Genomic DNA, 19,194 nt, shown 5'->3' on the forward strand with positions numbered 1-19,194 from the left:
CAGCTACAAGCAAACACTTCTTAGCAACCGGGTCTAAATCCTGTCTTGGTTCCTCTTACAAATGATTGTTTCACAGTCAATTGTTGTTTGTAGTTACTAGTCTTCTTGGTCCCCTTCTGTGATAAAGATTTACCCCTGCAGCAGCAGCCCTTGTGCACAAGGATGTTTCTTGGGAATCATGGGTTGTATTAGGGGAGCCAGTTTACCTTTGCAAATTGAATGCAGAACTACCTCCAATCGCTAATTAGGCGGTTGAAGATGAAGGTGTTGGTGGTGGAGATGGCATGTGGTAGTATCTATCCATGATGCTGGTATCTGTTGCTGGACAGCTTGTTATATACTATAAGTTTCCAGATTTTGATAAACCACTTGAATGAATGAACTCACTGCAAATGACATAACAGGAAGGAGGTGCTTAGATGGTTAACATCCCTACCTTTACTTACTTTAGCACTATAAATGCTATAAGGATTTAGCTAAAAATATTTCCATACAGAGAGGTGACTTTTTTTGGTCTTTTGCTCAGGCATAACAATGCGCTTCTTATCACTGGCATGAAGTGCTGCCAGTGGTGGATGATTTATTTCAACACAACCAGCATCATCCTCTTGAATTTTATCAACTTGATTTTGTCCAACACATTCATGATCATCATCATCATCATTACCATTAGTATCAGATACACAATTATGACTCTCATACTGTTGCACATTTACAATTTCCAAAGTAGCATCCTAAATTTCTATGTCTAAACATTCATCATCACTTTTACTACTACTCATCCTCACATTTGCTGAGGGTTTACAAATGGTGGAAGGATGGTTTTTTTGCATTACAGTGTCAGAATCAGAAATGTCAGACTCACAAACAGCACTCATGGACACCCTTAGATTTTAATCAGGAATCTGTAAAGTTTGTGAACAGTTTTTTTTCTTCAGCCTTAGGGCCGTATTCAATTAGCGGCGAAAATGGCCATTATTTCACCATAGGCGAAAACGGAAGTTTTTCGCCAAAAAACAGTGATATTTTTGCCAAAAAAACCCAGGTGAAAACGCAATTGGAGAAAAAAAAACTGGAGAAAAGTTTTCTCCATCCCGGAACAGGCAAAAAAAAATGCAAAATCCCTATTTTTGGCTAAAAATGTGGGGATATCTTTCAAAACCCTTTAGACAGACCCCCCTAATGATACTTTAGTGGAAAAAAAAAAATTGTACGTTGCGAAAAACGACCGCTGAAATTTCGGTCAAAATTTTTTGGTTTTTTTCAGGAAAAATCCGTTTAACGTATTGGGGCTGGTATTTCGGAGTGCCATAAGGATGCGTCAAGTGTTCTAAACATCATATGTGGCTGGTGCAGGTGTTTTTTAGCGGTTATAAAAAACCGCCTGCGCCAGCCATGTGCGATGTTTAAAACAATTGGAGTTTAATGTGTGTTTAAGATGACCTGATGTTATGTCAAAATTAAGTCCTTCGTTTTTCTATCTCTATGACAGAAAATAGATTTTGGTTATGTGTTATTTGAGAGATGTATAAAATGAAGCTGTAGCACTTTTAGTTTTGTGTGTTGCATTTTAGCATCTAAATACATCCTTCTAAAAATGCAGCTATTATGGGACTGTCCTGACATACTTTAGTCCAAGCTGCTGGGTGCTATGCCATGCTCCTATGAATGGGTGTATCTCACATGCTAGACATGCAGTATCAAAATAAAGGTCTTACCATGTAGATGTGCCAGTCGAAGAGAAAAATTAGATTGGGGCAATGGTTCAGGCATGGCGGAGCAGCAAAGTTCTCATGTAAAGTAGTGTGTTATAATGGCGGCATCCCGACAGCCAGAGTCCCGACACCCATAGGAACGCATGGTAAGTATTTTCCTAAGCCCTACCCTAACCCTCCCCGCTGCCGAATCCTAACCTTCCCCTCCCTCGCACCCTAATCCTAACACTCCCTCCCAGATACCTAACCTCCCCCTAACACCCAGATACTTACCTTCGGGTTGCAGACGGTGGGAATACTGGTGCAGAGATCCCGACTTGGTGGGATTTCGGCATCAGTATTTAGACCGTCTGCATCCCACACGCCGGAATGCCGACTACATCCTGTTGTGACAGCATTCCCACTAACATAATGGGACACACTAGATCACATGACTGAGCATTATTTCCTAACGGCCGCACACCTCCTAGCGAAACCGCTCACCTGAACTTCTTCCAACGGTCACATGACCATCTGTAAAGGACTCTAGTAACTGTATAATATATATATATATATATATATATATAAATAAAAACACCCCCTCAAAGCATGTACAACAGGGATATTCAATATGTGGCCCTCCAGCTGCTGTGTAACTACACATCTCAGTATGCCCTTCCACAGTTTTAGCATGCCCCAATAGCAAAAGTGTGGCACAGCATGCTAGGATGTGTAGTTCCACAGCATCTAGAGGGACATATGTTGAATACCCCTGATGTACACCATAATCATATACAGTGGTGGCTCCAGAGGTGGGGCTGCAGCACAGTCCAAATTTCAAATAGGGGAACCACACCAACTGCCCTTGGAAATGCTGCCAACAACACTGGCCCGGGACTAACTGGCAGTTGGTGTGGCTCCCTTATTTGAATTTTGGACTACGCTGCAGCCCCACGTCTGGAGCCGCCACCGATTCATATACATTTTTGCATAAACATATGCAGACTCCTACTGGGAGGCAGATCCTTAATGGCCATCACTGTACTGGACCAAGGAACCAAAGCAAACTTATGCCTCTAAACTAATAATATGGCTTGCAAAAGACAAAACTCTTTGAAAATGTTTTTTCTTTTTCAGAGGCATTCAGCATGTGCGTTAGGTTAGTTCATTCAATTAATGTAAAATTTACAAGTACACATACCAGAGATATGCAAAAAACACATATGTAGAGAGTGGTTGATGTTTGTTGGGTAACCATCTCTACTTCCCAAAAGGTAACCTTCTCATTTGATAATCATCCAGATGACAAAGATTCAATATATCTTATCGAATCACAGATGGTGTAATGGTTAGTATTACTGCCTCACAGCACTGAGGTCGTGGGTACGATTCCCTAACTGTGCAGAGTTTGTATATTCTGCCTGTACTTGTGTGGGTTTCCTCCGGGTACTCCGGTTTCCTCCCACACTCCAAAAATATACCGGTAGGTTAATTGGCTCCAAACAAAAATGAACCCTAGTGTGTATGTGCATGTGGTAAGAAACTTAGGGGTCTATTTACTAAGCCTTGGATAGAGATAAAGTGAACAGAGATAAAGTACCAAGCAGCTCCTGTCATTTTTCAAATACAGCCTGTGACATGACAGTTAGGAGCTGATTTCCTGGTACCATTCACTTCATTTCCATCCAAGGCTTAGTAAATAGACTGCATGGGATTTTAAGCTTCACTGGGACAGGAACTGATGTGAATGGACAAATATTCTCTGTAAAGTGCTGCAGAATATGTGTGCGCTATATAACTGGTAATAAATAAATATATAAGATTCATTGGTCGGTCGGTATGTTTGTCTGTCCAGTAATGCATTCGGACACCCCCGCACCGATTGGGATGAACTCAATTCGAGGTGGACCAGTTGGATCCTGGCTAGGTTTTAGTGAGGTTGGGGTCCCGGGCGGACCTCCTATTGGTGTACACAGGGCAGAACTTTGACCCGGGGATGCTGGCCAGAACTTTGACCCGAGGAGCCTGTTCCGAGCCTTCCACTGGATGGATTTGGATGAAACCTCACAGAGGAGTGTTCCGGGCAGAACCCAGGGAGACTGTTCTTGGCCTTCCACTGGATGGATTTGGACAACAACACAAACTTAATAACTTGAAGATTTAAACCCAGGCAATGCCGGGCACGTCAGCTAGTATCTCTTAATAAGCTAGACTGATGTTCAGTAAAGTGCTTCACACAGTAATTGTCAAAAACTGCATTTTTATATACCTGTAGTGGTCCATAAAGTTTTGTATGTGAATTTACATGGTTTTTCAATCAATACGTGTATTTTGTACGTGCTGAAATACTGTCCACTGAATTTACAGCAAACAGTTGAGAAACCTCAAGTAGGAAAGGAAATGCCAGTATCATCCTATAAACTTTCATATGCTTCCATTTTTAATTGATCTTTACAAAATTGAACAATGAAAAAAAATACCTAAACAAAGTTGCTGGTAAATCTTTCTAAAAGAAAATACTCTTTCCTTTAAAGAAAATAAAAAAATCCGTAAAAAACATTTGTTATATTTTATAAGGCTTTTACTACATGAAATGATTTTACTACAATATACAGTATGTTCCAAAGACAATATCCACTTGTATACACGATATAATTGCAATTTTTTTTAATATGCTTATGAAGTAGCAAATCTAATCCCAATACCAACAATTATCTTTTTATAGCCAGGATTGCATCTAATAAGTTTCCAGTTTTCTTGATTTGCACACTATTAAATCCATGATTTTCTAGAAGTTTCTTGTATTCTGCTCCACTTCTCTGCTTTCCGTCACTCATGCTGAGAGCTTGTAACAGTGCTCTAGGTTCCTTTTTGTCCTCATCCAGGACAATTTCCGCAATAAGCAAAGCATTTGTACCTACAAGAAGTAACAGCATATTCAAAACAACAATAAAAACCATACAAACCTGACAGCTTTTTTGTATATTTGTTACCCATGTATTTTTACCTGGACAACAAGCTACTGATAACTTCTTCAAAATGTGGTTTAAATTTGCCTCTGGCAAATCATGCAAGACCCTTGATAGGATGTACAGATCAGCCTCAGGAAGCACATCTTCTAAGAAGTTACCTATTACAGCAGACAACAAAAGGGTTAAACGATGATTCATAGAGTGCCACGAGAAATGTGTATATTGTGATAACAATTGCTTTTACCATTATTTTTATTTAGAAATGGAGAACTGCGGCGTACAGATTTACGCAACCTCCTTTTTCTGAATAACAGATAATTCCTCATTTTTTTTTTCTCTTGAACACAAAACACAGATGCAACATACTAAGAGTAGGTGAGCTAACCGAACCTAACACACGTCTCCCCCTCCACACCCTGCCAAAATTATACTCTGTACATAACACAGTAATCTTTCGTAATGGAAGGGATACGTGAAGTGAGCGCCATTTACACCTTTAGAAGTAAATCATTCTGATGAGTATTTGAATACAAACTGGCTGTTTGGTCTTATGACAGTCGCATAGGAAAAAGGAAGGCTAGTCATTTCAACATTACTAATATTGATGTACTTTAAGGGAGTTATTTAATCATCGGTGATGCATGATCACGATGCGTGGCTGCGCACATCACAGATAATGATGGTATCCCAACTCACAGATCTCTCTGTGCACCTATATCGGATGAGAGGAAAAATGGCCAGTTTAGGTGGTCATGAGGTGCCACATCGGAGACTGACCTCTTCGATACGAGGTACCCCCTTCTCTTCCATTTCTAGGTGCTGATCTAATTTCCCCAAATTGGATATTAGGTTACCCGTACCGACTATCCACGAGCAACTAACATCAGCTGAAATATAGTCTTTTGAAGGAGCACCTGCCAGGAGCCTTTACCCAGCCAGGTGTGGTAGAAGATCAATGGGAATGAGGTCAACATGCATACAGTATGTCGACACCAAATGGTCAACTGGCAAAAGGTTGACAGGGACAAATGGTCGACACAAAAAAAAAATTGAGCATTTAGTGTATTTTAAGCCTAAGCCTAACCATCACCCTAGTGCCTAATGCTAACCCTCCCCCTTGTACCTAAACCTAACCGAAGCTTAAAGATAGCCACACATCTAAAGATTATCTGTCCAACCAGCCAACTAGTTGATTGGTTGGAATGAAAATCTGGTAAGGTATGAAAACCAATGACAATCAGCAATTTGCTCCCAAACGCTCGAAAATGGACAAAAACTGTTGTTTGAACAAATTGTTTGGAGCAAACATTTAACAAACTTGTCTGAATGACCATTTTCATCTGTTTTCTGGCATTTAGGAGCAAATTGCTGATCATCATTTACTCCCATACGTTACCAGATTTTCATTCCAACCAATCAACAAGTTGGCTGGTTGGATGTAAGTTGGTCCAGTGTGTGGCCAGCTTAACCCTAACCATCCCCCTAGTGCCTAATATTAACCGTCCCTTCCGGCAGCCTAACCCTCCCCTAAGTGCCTAGCCCCAACCCTAAAAATGTCGAAAAACAAAAAAGTGCAGACCATTTGTGTGTCGACCTTTTGTCAGTCAGCCTTTTGTACCTGTTGACCTTAAGACCCTGTCGACCATACATTATCTACCTTTTTATTGTCGACCTTTCATCCGGATACCTACCCAGCCAGCTACTTTATGGGGTCCCTGTACAGCATGTCCACAACGCTCCAAGCAGGTAGCTTGTGGAGCTTAACCCCGCCTATGGCAATCACAGAAGCTGGATTTTTTAATTCACCATTATTTAGCCAGTAAACTTCAAGCATGTATTATACAGGGGGACTCTGAGTGGTGTGTTCGGTTTGCAAAGGTAAAGTTTAAATAGTCTTATTTATACACTATAGAACTTATAAAAAAGACAGGATAATGCTCCCCTGCATTTTGGTTCAAAGAACTGAAAGGCCAGTGGCTTAGGATTTCTCTGCCACCGTAATTTCTATCTCTATTAGTGCTGCTCCTGATCTTGTGGATTATAAAGTACATCCAAAAAGCTCATATTTAATGCAGACATTTCTCCTAAAGGAGCAGTAGTTTTCACCCTCACTGACTTACTTCTATACAGGACTTTGCATTTGCTATAGATATCACTTATTAGTGAGTACTCACATTGTTATTTGCTGAAGTGACATATATAATTATATATATATATATATATATATATATATATATATATATATATATATATATATATCTCACACACACATACACTTTTTATTCCCTATTTTACATGTGTTTCTGATGTTAATATGTACTTATTGCATTTTATATATGTGGAATAAATTATATATATTTGATTATTTGATAACCAAAACCTTATCTTTTTCACAGTAACGGTTGTGATACAGCGCTGCTTCTTTTTGAGTTCTTTATACATAAATTTGGGTGGCAGCATCCACCATAATAGCAGCTGCTGATCATACCGAATATCGCTCAGTGCCTGGGATTTATATTGTTCTTTTTTAACAAGCTTCTGGATAAATGGTCAGAACAAACAGATATATGGCAGATCTTGAGTATTTGTATTAGGGTTGTTTTTTGTTTAAAATCAATTTATAGGTTTCTAATTAATGTGTAAAAATGACATCGGTGTCACACAAAATAACAAAATAGGGCATTTCAAATAAAGCATTTAATAACATTTTTTTTACATAGCTCTAACATATTATGTAGTATCTTACAGAGAATATGTAACGATCCACATCAGTCCCAGCCCCTACACAGCTTACAACCTGCATTCTCTACCATCTCTAGGGTAAATAAAACAAACACCAAGTGTGGGATGTGTTTACCAAATGTCTGTACTGCAAAAGTATAGACTTACCAGAAGAAAATGTCACGCGACTGGAATCCAATTTTTCAGGCTTGAAGGGAGAAATATTTTCAATAATTCCAGGTAGATCATACACATTGACTCTCATTTCTGGGTATATCCGAACCATTTCATGAGCAAGGGCACCAGTGCAGCCTACAAAACATTAACAGTTCATATAGATATCCGATTCTATTCTTAAATAGGATTGTTTTCTTCTTAACAGAGGTATACAATTAATTAGGAGAGTGAGGTTAAAGATAGTGAAGGCAGTGTTTTTTTCAGCTTACATCCATTAAATATACTTAATTTACTTGTCCAATCCATGACCTCACAGTCACATTTAAAAAGCATCTACTTACCTTTTTTTCTTTTACAGCACTTCCTAGTTAGGGTACCAAGGGGGAATGTTGGCCTATCAGCATGGGCTCCTACAGTGCAACCTTTTACTGTTGGCACTGCCACTGCTTACAGCTGATAAAGCTGTCAGCAAGAATGATGTGGGAAATTTAAAGTCCTGCTCAGTATTTAAACAGAGAAACAGAGGCTCCTGCAGCCTCCACTGCTCTCTTCTTTCCCTTGTGTTACGGCTGCAGGGACCTGTAGGTGTATTATAGCAGAGATCTGGAGTAGGGAATTCCACTAAAGTGGTACAGTGTGGGTGATATATATCATTCCCAGGGAATCTGCAAAAGTGAATAACCCATTTAATGCATCATACCCATTCTTTGGCCCATGGTTTTATATATATATATATATATATATATATATATATATATATATATATATATATATATATATATATTTATTTATTTATTTATTTATATATTTTTCCACTCTAAAAAACATGGAGAGCACAGAGACGGAACATAAATCATACCTCCTAGGTCACAGACGGAAGTGTACTTGGAAAGGTCAAATGCCGTTGCTATATCTCTTGCTGTGATTTTAAGCGTGCAGTGATTCACCCTCATAAAGTGTCCCTTGCAATCAGATCCCTTGAAATAAACAAAGAAATAACTTTAGAAAAAAAAAAAAAAACAGTGCCACACTAACTGCAGAGTAAAATAAAAAAAACAAGTAACAAGCACAAAAGGGTACGTGCTCTTATCGTTTTATACAATGTCCTCATGAATGAGTTTCTCGCGGTTGATAGCAGCAAAGCTAGGCGGCAAATAATGTTTTTCGCAAAATTGCTATAATAATGAGTATATACCACAGGTGACAGTTTCACTTTAAACAGAAATAAAGTTGTGTTGTTTTTTTTTGCCAAAGCCTTTTTTTATAGCAGGTCAACATTAATATACGAGGGTAAGTCAAATATTATCCGCACTCTGGCTGTAGAATTTATTTTCATCAACTTTCGGAAAAGACAAATACATTATTTTTTGACAATCTTCATGCTTTTCAATACACTTTGTCCATCTGTCAACAAGCTTTCGTATTCCCTCATTAAAATATGAGATATGGTAAGAACTTACCCTTGTTATCTCTATTTCTACGAAGTCCATAGGGTTCCACAGGATACCTTGGGTATAGGTGTGACGTCAGTCGCAGGGCACCAAAGAGTTAAGCTTTCAGCCTCCCAGGATGCACTAGGTCCCCCTCCTATACCCCGCCCCCGGGCCAAGGCACCTCAGTTAGTTACCAAGCCATAGGCCGGAGGAGGAGAAGGAAGAGAGAGAACAAAGATCTGGACACATACAAGAATCACATTCTCACCAGAGGGAGACGGAAAACCGGTGACCAGAGCAAAGCCCATCTGCAGCACAGGTGCGACAGGGCGGGAGTCCTGTGGAACCCTATGGACTTCGTAGAAATAGAGATAACAAGGGTAAGTTCTTACCATATCTCATATTTTCTACTTCAGGGTCCATAGGGTATCCACAGGATACCTTGGGGATGTCCCAAAGCAGTATCCTTTAAGGGTGGGGACGCTCCTGTGCAGAAAGGAGAATCCGCCGCCCGAAGGAAGCATCCTGAGAGGCGAAGGTGTCAAACCTGTAATACCTCACGAAGGTATGGACAGAAGACCACGTAGCAGCCTTGCAGATCTGAACTGCCGAGGCACCACGTCGAGCTGCCCACGAAGGACCCACAGACCTAGTGGAATGAGCCTTCAGAGAAGGAGGGACCGGTAGGCCTTCATGAAGATAAGCTTCAGAAATAGCCATACGGATCCAGGCTGCCAAAGTTTGCTTTGAAGCAGGCCAACCCTTTTTACAGAAGCCATAGAGGACAACAAAGCGTCCGACTTCCTAAACAAAGAAGTGCGGTCAACATAAGTCCTTAAGGCCCGCACAACATCCAAAGAGGCCTCACCCACGGAAAGACCCGGTGATTTAAAGGCCGGAACAACTATTTCCTCGTTAACATGAAACTGGGAAACAACTTTGGGAAGAAACTCGGGCCGAGTGCGGAGCACTGCCCTGTTCCCATGAAAAACCAAGAAAGGGGGTCTACAAGAAAGAGCCCCTAACTCAGAAACTCGTCTGGCTGAAGCAACGGCCAGAAGGAAAACAGTCTTAGCTGTTAGCCATTTAATATCCACTGAGCCCAGTGGTTCAAACGGCGGTCCTTGGAGAGCCCTCAGGACCACAGCCAAATCCCAAGGCGCCACAGGTGGAACAAAGGGCGGCTGAATACGGAGAACACCTTGCATAAAGGTGCGCACATCTGGGATTGTAGCAATCCTACGGTGAAACCAGACAGATAGGGCCGAAACCTGTACCTTCAAAGAAGCAAGGCGAAGCCCATGATCTAGTCCCACTTGCAGGAAGGCGAGAATCCGAGACAGACGAAACTCCCGCGGTGCATAACCTCTCGGTCGACACCACTGGAAGAACGTATGCCACACGCGATGGTATATCCTCGCGGAAGACGGTTTCCGAGCTCGTAACATGGTACGCACCACAGAGCTGGAAAACCCCCAGGACCTCAGCATGGCCGTCTCAACAGCCACGCCGCCAAAGACAGCCGAGTCAGGTCCGGGTGAAGACAAGGACCCTGAGACAGAAGGTCCGGTCGTAGCGGCAACAGCAGAGGACTGTCCACGGACAGACCCTGAAGGTCTGAGAACCAGTGCCGTCTGGGCCACGCGGGAGCTATCAACAGGAGCGTCCCTCCTTCCTGTTTGAATTTCCGGATTACCCGTGGAAGAAGGGAGACCGGAGGGAACAGGTATGCGAACCTGAACGTCCACCGGACGGACAGAGCATCCACCAGAGACGCCCCTTCGTCTCTTGTGCGAGACCCGTACACCGGCAACTTGTTGTTGTGCCGGGACGCCATGAGGTCGATTTCTGGAAGACCCCACCTGTCCACCAGTAGTTGAAAAACGTCCGGGTGCAGGGACCATTCCCCTGGATGAACGTCCTGGCGACTTAGAAAGTCTGCCTCCCAATTTAGCACTCCCGGGATGAAGACCGCTGATATGGCCGGAAGATTGCGCTCCGCCCAAACCAGGATCCGAGAAACCTCTACGAGAGCCGCCCGACTGCGAGTTCCTCCTTGCCTGTTTATGTAGGCCACGGTGGTAGCATTGTCCGACTGGACCTGCACCGGGTGACCCTGGAGAAACCGCTGTGCCTGCAGGAGAGCATTGAAGACCGCACGGAGTTCCAAGATATTTATTGGAAGCTCCGCTTCTGTCGGCGTCCACCTGCCCTGGAACAAGTGTGGACCCGAAACTGCTCCCCAGCCCCGAAGACTGGCGTCCGTTGTCAACAGGACCCAATTTGGAACCCAGAACGGACGTCCCTTGTTGAGGTGGGTCGTCTTTAACCACCACGCAAGGGACAGGCGAACCTCCGGGGTGAGCACAATCGTCTGGAACTTCAGAGACTGAGGCAGCCCGTTCCACTTGGACAGGATCAGGTGCTGCAGAGGTCTGGAGTGAAACTGGGCGTATTCCACCATGTCGAACACCGACACCATGGAGCCCAGTAACCTCATCGCAGAGTGTAAGGACACCCGGCGGCTGTGCAGACAACTGCGCACCCTTGACTGTAAAGCAGAGATCTTGTCCTCCGTCACGAAGATCCTTTGCTGTCCCGAGTCCAATAAGGCTCCAAGATGCAGAATCCTCCGAGACGGGATTAGAGTGGACTTCTGCCAGTTGATTAGCCAGCCGTGCCGTTGCAGCAGTGCAATGGTCAGGTCCAAGTGGTGTAACAGGAGCTCTGGAGATCCTGCCACCAATAACAGGTCGTCCAAGTACGGCAACATGCGGACTCCTTGCAGCCGCAGAGAAGCCGCCATGACCACCATAGCGTCCTGTATGTCCAATGACACCATGTAGTCCCCAGGTTCCAGCGCCAGAATGATGGACCGTAGGGTCTCCATCCGAAACTTCGGGACCCGCAAAGACTTGTTGAGTGCTTTGAGGTTGAGAATCGGACGATATGACCCATTGGGTTTCTGTACCAAAAATAGATTTGAATAGAAACCCTGGCCCCTCTGGGAGAATGGAACAGGCACTATAACTCCAGCCTGGAGCATAGTGTGCAATACCTTCCGCAGCTCCGTAGCCTTGTTCCGGTCTGATGGTAGACCCGTGGTGAAGAATCGAGCCGGGGGTCTGTGCCGGAAGGAGAGGGCGTACCCGTGAGAGACCACCTCCAGAACCCAAGTGTCTGTCGTAGTGAACGACCAACACCGGGAGAACTGCAGCAGGCGGCCTCCCACCCTGGGATCCCCCAAGGGGAGACCCGGACCGTCAGGCCGCAGGCTTGTCATCTGGCTTGGGGGCCGGACGTCTGGTACTCCATGCCTGTTTCCGGGGCTTGACCGATTTCTTAGGGCCAGCCTGTCGAGGAAACGACTGTGGTTTGGGCCTGCCCTGGGCCCTAGATGACCGAAAGGACGATGGTCCAGAACCAGAAGGAGCAGCGGCCGACGGGAGACAAGCAGATTTGGCTGCCGCCAGCGTGGCCACAATCTTATCCAGATCCGGACCGAAGAGAACTTCTCCGGTAAACGGCAACGCTTCCAGACCTTTCTTGGATCTGCGTCCGCCTTCCAGGATCGCAGCCACAAGGTGCGACGAGCAGCTACCGCTGCTGAAGAAATTCTAGACACCAGAGTACTAATGTCTAGAGCCGCCTCGTTGATGTAGGTGGCCGAATCACGGAGATTGCCAATCAACTCCGCCTGTTCGGCCGGACAGTCGGATTCAAAAGAAGCCTCTAATGAATCCGCCCAGCGCTCCATCGCTCTGGCAACCCAGCAAATGGCCATAGCCGGCCGTGCTGCCCCCCCTGCAAGGGAATAAGCGGACTTCAGGCAGATTTCTACCTTGCGGTCCGTAGCATCCTTAAGGGAGGACATGGATGGCATCGGCAATGTGGCACTACGGACAAGACGGGTCACGTGAGAATCCACCTGTGGAGGGGATTCACACTTAGCAAAATAATTATCCGCGAACGGATAAGCCACCGCCAGGCGTCTCTGCGGCTGGTATCTTTTGCCAGGTTGTTTCCACGCCTCCTCTAAATGGTCCACCAACTGACCCGAAAGAGGAAAGACTGTGGCATCGCCCTTCACATCTTTGAAAAAGGCATACTTAGATTTAGCCGCTGGGGGAACTTCGTCCTCAATCACCAAGGCTGTGCGGACCGCCCGAATAAGTCCAGGAATATATACTTTGGACTTAGCATCAGCGTCCTTAGTATGGAGAGGTTCCTGATCGTAAGGATCCAGAATCTCCCCATCATCAGACGTCCCTTCGTCATCCTCATAAGGAGCGGACAGAGACGCCACCGGCCTTTTATGAGGCCGCATCACAGACTCCCCTTGCAACACATCCGACAAGTGCTGTACAGAACTCGTCAGGGAGTTAACCCACGCTGGCTCCTGAGAACCCGGGAGCGGGGAAATAGGGAGACTGTGGGGTACCACCAATTGTCGTGGGAACCCCTGCATGGGTGACGACACCACAGACTGCTGGGACAAACCCATCGGAGTAAACGCGGGCTGCGGAGCTAACTGGCCCACTAAAGCTGTTAACGCCTGAGCGAAACAAGCCCAGGGCGGCTCCTGTACCGGTGCTGTAACCGTAATAGGCCGCGCCATGGACAAACACTGCCGGCAAAGGCCCTCCGCGCTACCCTCCCCCTCCGCTAACGGTACTTTGCACGTGGTACACTGTAGCCGGAGGGGAAAATCACTTTCAGACATGATGGCACCACGTATGTGACCTCTCTCACCAATTAAGTATTAAATAGGCGAGAGACCACCCTGCAGCACCGCACCGCAAGGGCTTTAGCAGAAAGAACAGGGACAGTAATAAAGCTGACAGTTTAGAGAAGAAAAGTTACAGGCAGCGCTAGCACAGTCACATACAATGCAGAGAAATAACAATTCCTGCACTAACAGCGCTGATCACTCAACTACACAGACACAGGGCCTGGTAGGACACAGCGCTGCATACACAGACCTGAGCCACAGCGGAGGAGAGGTATGCGGGGGGACCCAGACCACGATGCTTCCTTCCAGACTTCCAGCAGCGTTCACCATGCGTTGCAGAGAAGATGGCCGCCGAGGAGCAGAGAGAAGCTGGCCTGGGGGAGGAGCGCTGACACAGGACCAGTCAGCACAGTGCAGAGAGGGCTGTGTGCAGCGGGGGAGGCGCCGGCTGTGAGACAGGGAAGGCGCGCTCCCCTGGCATGCATTTAACCCCTGGGACGCTGCAGCGCTACCGCTCTGCTGCGGTCCGCTGTCCCAGGGGGTAGTGGAAGCGCAGGTTGGTCGCCTGGCTCCACGCTGCAGCCAGTCCCCAGGGAGCCCCCTGCCTGGGGACTTAGGACCATGTGATCAGCGGGGACCCACCGCGGGACCCCGCTGCTTACCTCTGTCCCCCTTGAATCCGGCCATGGTCCGGAGCATCTGGGGTCACCGCTAGCTGTGACCCCAGACGCCCACCAGCATCCCCGGATCAGTACCGGCGTTCTGGTACCGGCGGGGTGTAGGGAAGACAGCATGGACGTCAGGACTGACTGTCCATGCTGTTCATCCAGATGTGCAGCCACAGCTGCATGAAGAAAAAGCTTCAGGGGCTCTTCTAGCCCCCACTCCAACAGGTGCACCCGACTCCGGCCGGGCACCAAACTAAACTGAGGTGCCTTGGCCCGGGGGCGGGGTATAGGAGGGGGACCTAGTGCATCCTGGGAGGCTGAAAGCTTAACTCTTTGGTGCCCTGCGACTGACGTCACACCTATACCCAAGGTATCCTGTGGATACCCTATGGACCCTGAAGTAGAAAAAATGTTTTAGGCTGAACTGTGAGCCACAAATGCACCACTGTCTTCACCTCTTCATAAGATGTGAATCTCCGTCCCCTTAGGGCTAATGCGACATTCTTTGAAAATCTCTATCCATCCAGACACTTCTTCGGGACAAAACACTATCTCCATTTACTGTACACAAAGTCTTCGATAAATATCGGCACCAGACACCCTCAGACCACAAAAAACTAATCACTGCACGCTGCTCTGCTTTCGTGCAAATCACAAGTGGGGCAGCCATTTTTTCTTGCACTGCAGTCACAAATGAACGGACGTATCAAGTTAAAACCTGCACAGCAGTGACTGGGGAGACAGTGACCTAGTACGGAAAGCGTTGATAAGACATTGCGGCCAACAGAAGTTTTAATATAACTGAATTTCAGATAATTTTCGACTCGCCCTCATATAAGGCTCAACTGGAAAAGTTACAGGTCAAAAACTACACTGACAGAAGCAGGTTTTTTATTAATGCTTTGCTGCATTATTGTAGAACATACTGGTCCAGAAGGCTATAATACAGGGTGGGGAACCTTTTTTCTGCAGAGGGCCATTTTGTTATATATAACATTATTCGCGGGCCTGGTGCAGGCCACGCCCCCATGTGACATCACATGGGGGCGGGGCCACAATCACTGGTGATTACAGCAATGCCTGGAGCATCCTGAGGATGCTCTGGGGAGCTGTAAGGGCAGTGGTGTGACCATCCGAACACTCCAGGCGGCAGTGCTGCATAGATTCTGGCTGCAGGGTGTCATTCTAGGCACCCTGCTAGCCAGATGAGGCTAGCAGAAAAAAGCTCAGAGGGCCAGACCAAATTATTCTGCGGGCCTTATACGGCCCCTGGGCCTGAGGTTCCCCATCCCTGCTATAATAGATACAGATGTGTCCTCATACACCTAGGCTCAATACGTCATGTAGTGCAAGTGAGCCACCAGGTCATATGTTGCTCGGCTTGCGCCAAGCATCTTTTTCACCCTAAAATGTGTCTTTGTCACAAATGGATGTGACAAATTGCTTCAAGAGACTGCACGGATTCATTTTAGATTTTGTACATCTGTGTGCGAGTGAAAAGCTGTGACCACTGCATCGTAGCACTTCATATACAGATTCAGTCACAGAGATATTCAAGTGCCGCACACCAAATTAATCAGTGCAGTCTCGTGAAGCGGTTTGTCACATCTCTTTGTGACTAAGATGCACTTTTCAGAAAAACAGACGCTCAGTCGAGGTGCACGGGACCTGACACGTGCTGATGGGCACGACTGCAGCAATAAGGACACATCTGTACTGCTCCCTTAATATTTACTTTTTGTTACATGTGTCAGTTTCAAAGGTGTTAACTGTTCAAAATTCTTATGATGTACTGTTGTAAGTCCAAAATGTCAAACATTGACATTCTAGATATTTTTTTAAATGCAGCAAGTTTTATTTTCATTTATTCTTCAGTAGAAAAAACAGTTAACTGCTCTAACCATAACTAATCAACCAGTTACAAAGATCTCAAAAAGAATCTCAAGCGCACTCTAGTGGCACAAAGCAATACTACGATAGGAACAAATACAGGCCCTCATTCAGAGCCACTCGCTAGCGGCAGTACGCTCGTTCCGAGCGATGTTCGAACATCTGCGCATGCGTACGGATTGTTATACGCATGCGCGAACCAGTCAGTGCGGCCGAAATTCATGTGCTCGCAATATAGCGAATGCCTGCTATTTAGAGTGACAGAATGAGGCGTATGTGGGTGGTAACAGGGGAAGGTGCTTGAAAATGGGGAGTGGAGATCCGAACGCAGGCGTGCTTAAAGGTCAAAACGGGCGTTTTATGGGTGTGCATAATTAATACAGCAGCGTCATTGACCACGTCACTGGGTTATTTTATAGCCAGAACTGCTCGCAAGATTGTGGTAGCAAAAACCAACCACAAGAATAGCGAGCAGTTCAGACGCTGGTCGATGTACTCGATTAATCTAATAAATAGCGGACATGACGTAGGATGTGAGCGGCCAGGGGGCGTAGTTTTCCAAAAAACGACCGCAAGTTTTGTTCGCTCGTTCAGACCTAGAGGCGTGAACAGACCGCAAAGAGCGAACGGTTCATTTGAATAGCCGGCCCCTTTTTCTGAACGAGTGAGCGCAAATAGCGTCTGGCTCTGAATCAGGCCCACAGTGCCTACAGGAAGAAAAACCTGAAAGAAACTGTAAAACAAAACAGAAGCTGTCTGCAATAGTCAGACTGCTCATTTTATAATAGCAAAGGGGTGTGCCAATATACACCAAACACTGAAACGGCTAAAGAGGTCTTGTGAGAAAAAGCAAGGCACTTGCTAATTATTTATAAACCGAGTAAAATATTAATTTCATAAGCTGCAGTGCACGAAACTGTGCAAATAAAAGTCAAAAGCCATCCTAATCTTTAATACACATTTATATCATACTTTTCTGAAGCGATATAAAAGGGGTGATCCTACTCATATGCGACAAGATGGCCAGCCTGCTAGGAAAACCCCTGCTGCCTCAAAATGAAGCCAGACAATCCCATTTACTGATTTGGCTTCACTCAACCCCTAATAACTGAAACTGTTGTTGCACAAATAGAAACCGCTGCTGTTTAAATGAGGAACCTCTGTTTCTTCATACATACTGTATATTCTCTCCACTATATTAAGGTACTCTCAGCTCATCTAATCAGGAGAACAATAACTACTATTAAAAGATGGGGAAAGGATAGGTTTGATAGGTAGAGGCTGTATTTGGTGGCCATGAGAAAATCATGGGGTATGTGGCAGGTATGCTGGGCACTGGTTATATACAGTTGGAAAAGGGCTGTGTGGGCATGTATCATTATGATAGGTACAGACAGCAAATAGAGGGCATGAGGCTATTATACTGGGTGCAGTTATGTATATGAGGAGTATTACCTTTTACAATTATTCAAAACATTTATGTTTAAGAACTTGGCATGCCATTTTTGCTATAGAAAGCATACGAAGGCACCAGTGCACCCACAATTGGCATACTGCTCAAACTATTTTATAACACTGCATTCTGCACGGTTTCTGGCCCCTCATCATGTGGGTTTTAAAAATGTGTCCCTCTTTCCTTAAGCTGAACAGCAAATGTCCTATTGCAATGCTTATGCTACAGGTGATTAAAAATTTGAATCGATTTATAATGAATTATTTATGCTGTCCTTTTCAGTCTTTAAACTTGTATGAAATGAGATCATTTAATTATGCACAGATAAATATACAGTAACTCTTTGGAGTCAACTGCAATTAGAGATGAGAAACTAAGGTCTAAAGTAGGAGTGGGCAATAAGTGGTTCCCCAGCTGTTGTAAAACTACACATCCCAGCATGCCCTGCCACAGTTTTGTTATTTGGCCATGCTTAAACTGCTGCAAAGCATGCTGGGATGTGTAGTTCAGCAACAACTAGAGGGCCGCTTATTGCCTATCCCTGGAAGTAACCACTTTTTTCTGTCCCGATGCTTATATGTAGGCGAACAATTTAGATTCCATTAAAAAAATACATTATTGTTACATGTTTAAAAATGAAAACTAGACTGCGCTGGTGTATAGAATTCAGTAGTACTAGTACATATACCTGTTGTCAAATAATCACAAATGGCTTCTCTCACGAAAAAAAAACATTTAACAACACATATAATATATATAAAAATATATAAAAAAACATCTTTATAAAACTAATTCCCATCATCTTGATATAAAGACCACAGAGAAATATGCATGTATAAATTCAAAAGTCTGAGATGTTTTTTTTATGGGTCCCGAATTCATAAAATAGACAGTCCCAACCTGGACGTTTCAGTGTTTGATATACATCACAAAAGTTCCATAGCAAGACAGATTGTCACTTAATATTAATATCCCCAGCTTGAAACATCTAGAAGTTAGATGTAACTCACTGCTGTGCCCTATGTCTAGGGACTTGAGAGTATGTGTATTGGTGGGAAAGGTATGCACAAAATGACAGTCAGTTTAAAAAAAAAAAAAGAAATGCCTTGATGCTTTCCAGTTTGCTGCAATCATTCTATACATGGATGTTCCAAAGAAGTTGTCACTTCCTACAAGCTAGAAGCTACTATAATCATCCTCTATTGTTCCATTGGTCCTGCACAACGTGAGGGAATGCTTTCAAATCAGAATTACCTGCCTCCCACGGCTGAGACTCTAGCTGGCCAGCTACTATGGGATTTCCCCAGCACATTGCACTTTCCAGGTGCAGCTACCGGTGCTGTCCCGCTGCATTTACTAGTACTGTCAGCTCGTGCATACCTTTGCCACCACTACACATACTCTCAAGTCCCTAGACCAGTATTCCTTGAAAAAGGGTGAATAAACCCGAAACG

The 19,194-nt window shown here is 44.8% G+C and overlaps 1 protein-coding gene across 8 annotated transcripts in view; it reads right to left on the reverse strand.

The window, feature by feature from the left end:
- Positions 1-3,977: 3,977 nt before the first annotated feature.
- Positions 3,978-19,194, reverse strand: part of ASMTL (acetylserotonin O-methyltransferase like) — an 86,733-nt gene continuing 71,516 nt past the window's right edge. For 7 of the 8 annotated variants that reach the window (XM_088451648.1, XM_088451647.1, XM_088451646.1 and 4 more), the window contains 4 exons: positions 8,424-8,541; positions 7,556-7,699; positions 4,702-4,824; positions 3,978-4,611 (listed from right to left, as the gene is read on the reverse strand). In XM_088451648.1, coding sequence (XP_088307774.1) covers positions 4,406-4,611; positions 4,702-4,824; positions 7,556-7,699; positions 8,424-8,541 — 591 coding nt within the window. In that variant the 3' untranslated portion in view covers positions 3,978-4,405. The remainder of the gene's footprint in view (positions 4,612-4,701; positions 4,825-7,555; positions 7,700-8,423; positions 8,542-19,194) is intronic. The other variant, XM_088451652.1, reaches the window with a different exon arrangement.

Source organism: Taudactylus pleione, unplaced genomic scaffold, assembly GCF_031769625.1.
Source record: "Taudactylus pleione unplaced genomic scaffold, aTauple2 ptg000026l, whole genome shotgun sequence".
In the NCBI taxonomy this organism is placed as follows: domain Eukaryota; kingdom Metazoa; phylum Chordata; class Amphibia; order Anura; family Myobatrachidae; genus Taudactylus; species Taudactylus pleione.